The 12,666-nt window shown below is 38.4% G+C and overlaps 1 protein-coding gene across 1 annotated transcript in view; it reads right to left on the bottom strand.

Moving 5' to 3' along the window:
- Window positions 1–12,666, bottom strand: part of UTRN (utrophin) — a 488,613-nt gene that overhangs the window by 347,834 nt on the left and 128,113 nt on the right. Inside the window, 5 exon segments of the mRNA NM_001012395.1 lie at window positions 1,694–1,817; window positions 5,935–6,104; window positions 6,973–7,152; window positions 7,439–7,546; window positions 10,793–10,894. Of these exon segments, the coding sequence (NP_001012395.1) occupies window positions 1,694–1,817; window positions 5,935–6,104; window positions 6,973–7,152; window positions 7,439–7,546; window positions 10,793–10,894 (684 nt within the window).

Below are 12,666 nucleotides of genomic sequence, written 5' to 3'. Positions count from 1 at the left end.
ATTTAACTTATTAATATTTTTTGGATAAAGATCACTATAACTTCCAAATCCTCTGCTTTGAGAATAGGGTTGTTAAATGCTCATTATTATCATCTATTGGATTATCAGCACTGTAAGAAGCATATGAAATGATGCACCACAGCTGTCCTTTCTGATCTCCTGACTCCCTACTCAGAGGGCTCAGATAATGGTGCTTCCAGGCTAACAACCTCCCACATCCCCCTTTCCACAGCCATCATTCATTCCTTCCTTCCATCAGCCAACAACTTTGCTGAGTGCCGAAAATAGGGGGTTCGATGGGAAATTATCCTCACTTCTAAGCACTCACAGGCAGGCATAGAAACAAATAATGACATAAATGCAATAAGGGCTTTCACCAGGGTATGGTCAAAGCAACATGGAAGTCCAAAGATGAATCACTTAACTCTTCCTAATGAGGCTGAAAGAGGTTTATTGGAGTAGAAGGCTTTTCAACCACACAGCACAAAGGCTTAATAAGGGTCATTCTGAGCATGGAAAACAGCACGTGCTGAAGGTAGAGGATGAGAAAAGAGCAGGATTCAGGAGGGCTGTAAGCTCAGGGCGCATGTCAGGGACATATCGATTCTGTCCCCGTGGCAGTGGAAAGCCATTAGTTGCAACCACAGGAGCCACCTAATCAGATTTATATTTACAATGCAATGATAAGATAGAAGTCAGTCTGAACTTCTCACCTAAACATATGTCAACCAGGGTCTGACTCCAAACCGCCTCTCCAACCTTAACTCTCCACTACTTTTACACATACACCTAGCACTAAACAGAACAACAACAACAAAAACTATCACAACATACTTGTTCACCTTCATGCCTCTGCTGAGGGGCACCCCTGCCTGCTGTGCCTTCCCATCCAGCTCCAAGCATGTCCCTTCTGATTCTAGCATGATGCTACCTCCCCCTCTGGACTTCACCAGTGAACAGAGACAACTGCCATCCTGGCCTCCTCTCAACCACCATGGTACTACCACTTTCTGGCTTAGATCACTGATATTTATCTACATCTTGTTTTGGAAATGTTCTCCAAACTCTTCACAGACAAACTCCATCATCAACGTAGACCAGATGGACTACAGACGTGCACTAGGTGTTGAAACACTTCATGAAATGATGCACACACACTTAATGAACACCAAAGACATAAGTCACTACAATCTCCTGTCACAATTTACAATAACACACGTGAGGTTCAAAGTTGTAGAGTTAAGATCTCAGACATTTTAACAGTATTTATTTTTTGAATGTGTCTCTTCTCTAAAGAAAACATATCAAAGGGATTTTGAGAATTGAAATAATTTGTTATATTCAGAAAGCAAAATATCTTCAGCATACACAAAGTCATAAATTATTAGGGACTAGATTAAGGTAGATCTAATCAATGTAAAAAATACTAATAACTGGATCACCTTAGAAGTGTTCCTTCCTGTACATCTCAGAGGTTAAGAAAAAAGAGGCAAAAAAATTCTTCCCTCCACACAAGGATCTGAATGCCAGCCAGCTTGACTTATTCAAAATTTACTACAGTGTTCTAACAGCTACCTTCTGGCTACATTTATTTTACAGGAAGCCTTTGGATCCCATCACACCTTTATGTCAACAGCAAATCAAACCCGATGAAATATTTTATTCACTAGGATATTTTTGTTTTATGTTTTACCTTCAACTTCTTTTTCATTTCTGAAGTCTCTTGCATCTTCTTATACCCTTTTATCTCTGCAGCCTGAATGGCAGTCTTTGATTTCAAAATGCAGTTCAACAGTTCTGCACTTACAGCATCAAACCTGATTTAAGATTCAAATGTTACTATTTGTCATTCCTAACCTTCTATTGTTTCACCGGGTTCAAGATAGAGAGCATGCAAAATACCCACCAGGCACGTGTTCTAAATATTCCTCAAAAAAAGGCAACACAGACATAGAGTAACCACACAAAATCACACAATTACAATTAAAAGTTTGATAAGAGGAATCATATTGTAACGTTAACAAATAGTTTTTTAAATACTTAAATAATTTTTAAACTTTGTAAGAAATCACTTGTATTTTAACAAATAGTTTTTTAAATACTTATATAATTTTTAAACTTTGTAAGAAATCACTTGTATTTTTATAAACTGTAGAAAAGGAAAAAGATTTGATTAGAAAATAACAGAAAAACAGCAGGTACAGATAGTCTTAAAGTTAATGCCTTCTTTACTTTAACATAGTAATTGAGTCCAGCATATGCCAGGCACTTTCTTTTTTTAAGATTTTATTTATTTATTTGAGAGGGGAAGAGATAATGAGAGCAAGCGACAGAGAGCAAGAGCACAACAGTAGTGTGAGGGAGAAGCAGACTCCCTGCTGAGCAGGGAGCCTGTATAGAGCTCCCATTCCAGGACCCTGGGATCATGGATCATGCCTTAAGCTGAAGGCAGACACTCAACCACTGAGCCACCCAGGTGCCCCTGGACCAGGCTCTTGAAACAAAGGTGAATCAGACACAATCCCAGCCCTTATGGAGCTTCTGATCTAGTAGGAGCAATGGAAAGTACCAAGCAATCACAAGAGGTGCTAATTCCAGGAATTCATAGTAATGGCTCCTAATTCAGTCAGGAAGGGATGGCCTCATGGAGCACAACAGCAGCATTATGCACAGGACTTTTCCTTGCAAAGGGAGAACAAAGAAAAGGAGGACCACTCTCTGCACACAGCAAGTGGCTAGGCATGGCTGGAATCGTGAGTACCCAGCAGGGAAGATCAACTGCCCATGTGGCAGAGAGCCACACCAGCCAGTTCCTGGAAGGCCCTGCAAGACTGATTAAGGAGTCTGGGCACAATCGAAGGGCAACAGAGAGCCAGTGAAGGCTTAAAAGCACAGGACTGGCATGATTGTATTTATCTTCTAGTGTTCACTGAGCAGAAAGAATAAAGAGAGGCTAGAACAGCAAATAATAGGCTGCGGTAGTACCAGCAGCCAGAACTGAAACATGACGATAGGAAGGAAAAAGCATGGACAAACCCAAGAAGGCCCTTGGAAACCAGTGAGGAGGGGCAAGAGAGAAGCACTCACAGGTTGTCGGCCACATGCCCGGCCCTTTGCTAAGGGCTTTGCGTGTATTATTAACTCAGGTAATCCTCTCAACAACCCTGAGATGCCTTTACTATTATTATCCCTTTAAATGCAAAAAAAAAACAAAACAAAAAAAACCAAAACTGAGCTTATGGAGGTTTGAAATGACTGCCCCGGACCATGAAGCTATAGATGGTGGAGCTTGGGTTCAAACCAGGCAATCCATCCTTCTCACCAGTATACTTCCCACAGGCCTTCTCAAAACAACTTCTGGGTAATTTTAGGTACTTTAAGGTAAGTACAGGTTGTCTGATTCTTTTTGGGATACAGCTTAACGTGTTTCTAGTGAATTATGAATATTTGGCTTTTACAGAGCAGGAATGGTCTCAGGTCATGTTAACAGAGATCTCAATTATATGAAAGAGTTGTCCCTCTGGACCTTGAGCTGGTAAAAAAAAAAAAAAAAAAAAAAAAAAAGCCACCAGCAGCACCAAGAGAAGGGGAAATAAACTGCCATTTCTGAAACATGTATTAGAAACTATACTAAGCTGGCATCTGCTCTGACAGCCCATTTTAAGACCAGCCAATAGCTGTTCCTACAGCAGACTGAAACTATTAAAGGGTCTGGAAGACATCTAATACCCAGCATGGTTAAGGATACTCTACACTGTAGGCCAACATAAATGGAAACATGAAAACCCCTTCCGTACTGATGAGGCACCTACTGAAGAGGGCCCAAAAGCAGAACTAGTATACATGGGTAGATGTGGAGGGGGTGGACTTTGGCTGCCCATAAAACTAACCTTTCTTGGGGATCCCTGGTTGGCGCAGTGGTTTAGCGCCTGCCTTTGGCCCAGGGCGCGATCCTGAAGACCCGGGATCGAATCCCACATTGGGCTCCCAGTGCATGGAGCCTGCTTCTCCCTCTGCCTATGTCTCTGCCTCTCTCTCTCTCTGTGTGACTATCATAAATAAATAAATTAAAAAAAAAAACTAACCTTTCTAATAATGAGATCTCACTGCCTTTTATCATAATGATCTGCATATACACTAGCTCCTATTTGCCCAGGAATTAACTGAAGGAAGTTCTGCATCAATCAAATCATGGACTGGAAGACTGGTACTCACAGCTGGTTGCCCAATCAACACACACTCCCTTCCCCACACTTCTCTCTGCTGTCCAGTCCTCCAGAACACAATTACAGAAGCCAAAAAGGCCAGCCAGCGAGTCTCAACCTCCCATGCATCCAAAGGGCTGGGCAAGTGACTGACTAATGGCCAGTGAGACCACGGGGGAAGTTAGCCCATGTCTTCCAGGCAGAGTCTTTCTCCCTGATTTAAAAAAGGAGAGAGAGAGGGAGAGGGGGAGAGGGAGGTGGAGAGACGGAGAGGGAGAGGGAGAGAGGGAGAGGGAAGAAAAAAGACAAATAAGGGAAAACTGCCCTTCCTACACATATTTCAGGTTATACAAAGATGTTATACCCAGTGCTCCAGCAGGATCTTGGGACCATGAGAGGACAAGCCTGATGGTAAAAGCCAAAGGACCTGGAAAGGCAGGTGGCAGGAGGCCAAACCCCACCATCCCATCAAAATGCCCTGTCTCCAGATTTATTGTAATGTGACTTGATGACCTCACTGTTTAGGTCACTTTTGGTACAGCATTCTGTTTCTTGCAGCAGAACACACTCTCTACAACATGATCGTGTTTAAGGTATTAGAGTTATGCCCCCTCCTCCCAGTCTTTTACAACCTTCCCTGCTTCTGAATGCATGGAGTCAACACTGGAGGGACACCCCACCAGATCTACCTGGCAGAAAATAAACACTCAGATAAAAGATCTATGGCAATTTGAACATCAGAAGCATCTTCTTCCTGGGCTGCCTTGGCTCCAAAAGCAAAGGCCCCACTGCCGGCGCTTGCACCTTGGAGGTACTCTGGGGGTACAGGGAGATGCTGGTGGGAGACCGAAACACAGCCTTATGATCAAAATGAAAATCATCCAGTAAAATTGGAATCCCACTTCGCCTAACAAAAGCTACATTGGGGAAATCATATCATTTTTATTCGGGCCCAAAATAATTGCCCATTTAGCCAAGCACTGGGATTCTCCCATAAAAGGGAGAGAATAGAAGGGCTGATGTACGGCACTGCTGCTATAGCCCATGTGAGGTACATTACCGGGCTGTCACACAGCACAGCTCAACAGAGTAGCTGCCATTAGGAAATGTTCAATTTCCATCAGCTGTGATTAGTCCTTTTCTAAAGAGCCTGAGTTTCCTCTGAATCAATAAGACACAAAAAAGACATTTTATGTCAAAGATGGATCTTTAAGCCAAACATAAAGAATGTGTTAGTGAATCTGACAAAAGAATTAACAAAGGAAGAAAGAAAATGTGGGTAAGTATGAGGGGGAGGGAGACTACAAAGGAATGACTACCCTGCATTAAGTATTTTTGAATGGCATGAAGAGGTGCAGAGAATAAGGAGCTCTGTCTAAAGCAAAACAGACAAGATTCTCACAGTGAAAGAAAGAATAAATGAGGAATCACAGACAGTCCCATCCTCCCAAGGTAGACAATGGAAAGGAAGAAGGAAGGGTTCTGTCACACAGAACCCAATATGTGTTCCAGATTGAATACAGGATAAATAAAATCACCTGAGACCATTTAGATGCCTAGCCAGAGTGGAGGAGAACACTCAAAAGACTCAGGGGTTTGTTCCGGGTTGAATTTCCATAACAATTACATCTAAAAAAAAATTACATCTAAGACTGCATATGATTAGTGATCAGTACAAAAGACATGATGGGCAGTACAATATTTAGAAAATTCCTCTATCTGTTCTCACTTTTTCTTAGCTTCAATATCCACAGGAATCTGTCTCTTCTTTGGGGGAGGAGGAGGAGGCAGTTCTTGCTTAGACCTTTTTGTAGTTACTTGTTCTCTTATGCGAACAGTCTCCAGAAGATCTTTCTGAGGAATTTGGGACATCCCCAGCTTTGCCACAGCCTGAGTCACCTGAAGTATATAAATCAGCCAGATGTTTTAAGGTTTTGTCACAGCTTTATTGAGATATAATTCACATGCCATGTCATTCTCCCTTTGAAAATACACAGTTCAGTAGTTATCATTTTTTTCAGAGTTGTGCAACCATCCATACATTCTCACCACAGAACAGTTTTATCATTTCCTCAAAAGAAACTCCATACCTATTAATAGTCCACCACTCCATCCACTCTCCCCCACCAGGCTCTGGTGACTTCTAATCTACTTACTATCTCTACGGATATGCCTACTTGGGACATTTTGTATAGAAAGAGTTACAGTGCTTTTAATCTTGTGCATGGCTTCTTGTGGTTAATGTAACATTTTCCAGATTCATTCACATTGCAACATGTGTCAGTACTTCATGCTTTTTAACTGCCAAATAATATTCCATTGCATGAATATACCATATTTGTTTATCCATCCATCTATGGGACATTTGGGCGGCTTCACTTTTGCACTATTATAAATGATACTGCTATGAACATCCACGTACAAACCAAAGTTGTACTTTCAATCAATTCACTAATATATTTTTTAAATTAATATGATTATTTATGATTTAAAGATGATTTAATGGATTCATGTCTAAGTGTCATCAGTTTACTAAGAGTTAAATTACTGGATATTAAGGAGTGTGTTGAAGATCTATTAAAATTTACTGCAGAACAGTAAAGATTTTTTATATGTCAATTTTCAATACTATGGTAAGAGAGGTGCAAGAAACCTTCTCTTTACTTTGCAGTTTACCTACTATTCTTTTGTTTCATAAAAACTAAAACTAACCTGAATATTTAATTTCTACTTCATGGTACAACATACAATCCAAAGCAAAAAGTACCTGGTTAGAGGAATCTTCTAGTCTCTGAACCAAAGAATCCCATCTCTGAGTTAGTTCCTCTGAGTCACTGTTGATCTTCTTAGATGCCTTGGGATTATCAACTAATTGACCCACATCCTGGCCAATCTCACTTAGCTGATCCAATGCCTGACGTTTCATTTCCATGTCTTCCTTCAAAATCTAGGATTTCAAATATTTATTAGATGATTCCCTCTTAAAAGGACTCTCTCTATATTCCTGCTCCTCAGTCAGGAAATGTAAACATACATTTTATAGTAAAATGTATTGGCCATGCAGTTCACTAACACTAAAACAGAAGAGTCCCGGTTCTAGATCATTACTGGGCAGAATTCTAGTGTTGGGTAATGGGTCATAATCTGTATTCACCAAACTGCATTAACTAATGATATAACACATTAGAATATCACAGGCTGTCAAGACAGATGCTGACACTGACACCACTTACAGCCAATCGTCGGATGCTGACACTTAGTTCCTTTTGGTCTTTGAAGTTGCTCGTCTGGACTTTATTTAAAGCCTCTTCTTTTTCAGTTAGCCAAGCTTTCAACAAGCACTACAAGTAATAACAAAAGTTAGAAAGAAATATATTTGGAGAATCATTGGTAATTCAATTCAATCAAGTCCCCAAATCTCTAACTTTTATGCCAGTTGAGGCCTCACTCTTACCTAGGGTAGGAAGGACTTAAAATAACCAAGGTCGAGGCATGAATGGCCTAGAAATACATCTTTCTTGAATATATTATTCTTCTCAGATTTGCAACAGATCATCCTGACACTAGCCCCAGACCTGGGTAATTAAACCTTATTCTCAGGGAGGTAGGTGGATCTAAAAAGCTAAGTTCAACAACTGTCCAAATCTCCAAAAGAATCATACATCATAACTCTCTCGAGGCAGAAGGTAGCTTGGAAATCGTCCTGTCCCAGACCCTCATTTTAGGGAGTACAGAGAGATAAGCCATTATATATCCAAGATCACTTGGCTAGTTAATGAGAGAATCATATCAAAGACTCACATCCTAAAGCCAATGGTTTTTCCATAGAATCATTCAGGAAAACCACACTAATGTTCCAGATTCAGCAGCAATTGTGATGAGAAGATAAAGTTTAAGGATAGTCCAAAATCAACATAAAGATATTTAAACCTCACTGATCAACATGCAGAAGATGTTTAACAATGTACAAAGATAAACATGAAAGAGGTATGGAAAACCATATGGCTACTTGGGATAATTCTTCCCAAAATATAATATCTGCTGCAAAAGCTCTTTTCTATATAGTTGGAGGGAAAAATCTTGGGTCTGTGTTAGCAGTGGAATCAATTCTTTCTCCAGCTGTTTTATTTATCATTTTATTTAACCACTATTCCTTTCCTGTATATTATGCCAAAAAAATGAAGATTAAGAAATTAAATAGCAAATACAGATCCTGTCCTCAATAGAGTGAAGCTGATAAAATATGTACAGAAATAACTGTGGCAAAAGAAAGTACAAATATCGCAAAACATGTATATAATAGCTTATTTTGTATTTATAATATATAAAAATATGTATTATATAATATAAAATATAGTATTATATAATGGTGTCTGCATTATATTTTAATCTGGTAATTAAATACATACAAACACACACACACACACACACACACATACACACACATTAAATGTTACAGCAATTCTAAAGAAGATGAGATGACTTCCAGTTTCAGGATAGTGGGGGAGAGAGAGGTAGTTTACAGATGATTTCATGTTCCTTGAGGAAGAAGAGAACTCAAAAATAAAATTTAAAATTAAAAAACTGGTAAAAAGACATTCCATAGCAGATATCACACCTTAAAAGCAGAGAGGCTATAAAACAAATGAAATACACTCTTTCAAAAACACGAGAACCAAACAATACCACAAACCACAAGGAATCTGTGATGTGCTGTGCACTGGGAATAGAACAGTGAAAAAAAGAAACAGCACTAATCTCATAGCATTGACAATCTAGGAATGGGTCACAAAGTGGGAATTCAGGGTTTGAACCTAGGTACATGGAAGGAAGGAGGGAAAATTAAAGTTGGAAAAGTAGGTTGGAATCTTTTATGGGATATCCTGCGTGCCACACTTAAAATCAGTCTATCTTGCATAAGGTTGGAACTAATTCTCAGAGCCCATTTCTATTTTTTTCTTAAGATTTTATTTATTTATCCATGAGAGACACAGAGAGAGACAGAGGCAGAGATACAGGCAGAGGAAGTAGCAGGCTCCATGCAGGGAGCCCAATGTGGGCCTTGATACCAGGACCCCAGGATCACGCCCTGGGCCAAAGGCAAACGTGCCTAACCACTGAGCCACCAGGGCATCCCCCAGAGCCCATTTCTAACTAACTTAAAGCCTCTGCAACCAAGTGAAAGATAGTCCTTGAAAGACTTTTTTAGTTCAGATTCCATTTTCTTTGGTCTCCTTCCATGCAAAAGCAAATTATCTCTGTATTAAGTGCCAATGTTGGCTCCAACTCTGCATCTTTTTTTTTTTCCAATTCTACATCTAAACAAGCTTCTTCCATCCCTAACACTAGTAGAAAGCCATTCAAAGGTTAGTTTTAAATCTAAAGTAATACAAATGGCTAAAATACTAGTCAATCCCTAGTTTTAAAATATTTTTAATTGAAAAATTCAAAGTATTTTCAAATTTAAAATTATTTTCCTTGGTAGAAGAATAACACAATGGTTTTCTCTAGCAATCAATGTCTCCCATTGTCATTACTGAAGGAAAATTTAATTATTCTCTATGACTCTTTGAATAAAAGGGTCCAAGTAAATGTAAACATTTATGAAGTGAAATGTAAATATTTCAGAAGTTAGAATAAGATTCATCAAAGGATCCTTAATAAGAAAATTCTGGCCAAAGGTTGGGGGCAGGAGGTAGTGATTAACAATTTATACTGGGACAAATTTTGCAACCTACTCTTTAAGATGTTCTCTCTGCCACCATATTTAGTAAACCACAAAACATCATACACTTGTTTTTATCCCTTGAAAAGAATATAGTTGCTTTTTGTGGATAGAAATAAAATGCATTTAAAAGAATCTAAATGGACACTGAAATGTGGGAATAAAGTATCTGCTTATTTTCTAAAACCACAAATGTTTGACATTTTGGGAGAAAAGTTTTGCTTATTTGTATTCTGTTTTGATTGTTGCTCTTCTGGAAGGATGGAAGATGGGCAAAGGGCCACCAATCCCACTGAAAACTTAAATTGGCAGCTTTGTGCCAAAAGTTCATTTGCTATAGTAATCCTTATTAAAAAAAAAATACAGTATTGGCCCAGTATTAAATTAATAGTGTTGCTAAATAATATTTTCTTATTAATTTCAGTAGTTACTCTGGTTAAAAATCAAGAAAAATTGTGATTTAAAATTCACAAAGCATTGAATGGATTCATTTATGCATTATGCATTTTTTACTGAGCTAAACGTGATAGGCACTACTAGGTTGACAAGTTCAAACACAACACCCAACACAAATACAATAAAAAATCATCATCATGAAAGTAGAATGTCTAAATACATTCTAAATTCTAAATAATGAACACATCAAATCAAGTGTTACTACAATAAAGCCATATAATATGATTTCTATAAATAAGCTACTTAATCAGTTATAAAATGCACAGAAATCTGATTTTGAAAATAATAAACATTACTTGTATATTTTATTTTTAAAGGAAAATAAACAAGTTTATCATAATGCCATAATTAAAGAGAGGTTACTTTTCACCATCTGTCTTGCCCATTACGGATGACAGCTTCATACCTGTTCTTCTAATAATTCCTGCCACAATATATTAATTTCTTGTAGCCTACTCCAACGTTCCTCTGTCCAACGGCACACTGCTGTCCAGCGTTCACCAAGTTTCTAGGAAGGGAAGAAACCATCCTTGGTCAACAGAACCATAAAAAATAATGATCCTTAAAGAAATTCATGACATCTGTAGCTCTTTACAATACAGTAGAAATTTATGAATATTGTTAATAAAAATTGCTTTAAAATAATACAGACAAATCCTATAAATTTATAGATGAGAAAAACTGATTTCCAATAGAATTTAACTGTTCCTTATTACATAGCAAGAAAGTGGTACAACTAGAACTCTGCTCTTTAACTTTTGACTCTCAATCCTTGCTCTTTCCGTATCAGTAGTTTTTATATGGAAGTTGACATTTTTCCACATACCTTCAAAACAGAGCATACTTATCTACTTTTTGTGCTTCAAATTTTTCAGGCTGTCATGATCTTTTCAAAAATTCATTGCATCAATTAACCACCTTTTACATGCCATGAAAATTTTCATATGTAACAGCAAAATTACGAAAAAAAAATTTAACCTTATAAAAATTGTTTTGAGTTTCTATAAGATTTTTTAAAATGCTTGATTTGTTCTATTCATGTTATGCAAAAATCAAGAACAGAGTCTTAGAGGTGTTAGCAATGCTAAATAAATAAATTTCGTTGTTTAAAAATCATTATTCATGATGACTTTCCCAACAAATTATTTTATTACCATTTTATAAATAATGATTACCATTATGTTATATTTAATTTCTGTATTATTTATATGTTCAAAAAATCATTTAATTCATATTGTACTATTTCAATATTTAACACCAGAGTGAGCTTTGTAGAATACGAAGAGTAGCGAAGTTAGAGCCAAAAGACAGGTCTCTGGTCTTGCCATAAAAATTCATTGCCTGCTTAAAGCTCAGTGGCATCATGTGACCTTTCTGAATTTCAGTCTCCCCACTACTAAACAGGCAAGACATGAATGCCTAGCTCTCAGGTTACTGTAATAACTAAGTACTACCACACCAAAAAGTCTCCCAACCAGTGGCCAACTCTAAATGTTACAAAAGAAAAAATTTCATGTAAGATTATAGTCTGAAAGTGACTGAAAATCATTTGGTAATCATTTCAGGTAATCCAAATACTGTTCAAATAAAATGCCAATAAATCTCTTATTAAAGGCTTAGGGATGCCTGGGTGGCTCAGTGGTTTATCCTTTGCCTTCGGCTCAGGGAGTGATCCTGGGGTCCCAGGATTGAGTCTCACATCAGGCTCTTCACAGGGAGCTTGCTTCTCCCTCTGCCTATGCCTATGTCTCTGCCTCTCTCTCTCTCTGTGTCTCTCATGAATATATAAATAAAATCTTAAAAAAAAAGATTTATACACTAATGACTTTGTGCAAAAAGCAGCAATTTGTTGGGGTTCCCAAAATTATTGTACAAATAGTTTTACAAAGAATCAGGGATATTCAGTCCTACACAGCTGAAATCCTCAAACTTCAATACACCCAGAGGTGCAGACCCCCTGGCCCCACTTCCAGTGATTTAGGTCTGTGTGGAGCCCAGGAATCTACATCCTAACGAAGTCTTCAAGCAATTCTGGGCAAGAAGTCTGTCTGCAGGGCACCCGTTGAAATAAGTTCTTATCCTTCCTGATCTTGTTTCCATTTTGCATGAGGAAGGTGGTGACCACAAGCAGCCCTGCCCATCCACCCCAAAGGCAGCAAGAAAAGAAAGATACCGAGGTATTCCTGTAAACCCACAGGCTGGCAGACCCCCACTGGGAAGTACAAACTAAAGGTTAGCGTACTCCCCAAAATGACCAGTGAGACAGGAGCTGAAGAACAG

Source organism: Canis lupus, chromosome 1 (genome assembly GCF_011100685.1).
Source record: "Canis lupus familiaris isolate Mischka breed German Shepherd chromosome 1, alternate assembly UU_Cfam_GSD_1.0, whole genome shotgun sequence".
In the NCBI taxonomy this organism is placed as follows: domain Eukaryota; kingdom Metazoa; phylum Chordata; class Mammalia; order Carnivora; family Canidae; genus Canis; species Canis lupus.
The sequence above is the reverse complement of the archived record's forward strand: the minus strand, read 5'-3'. Positions and strand labels throughout refer to the sequence as shown.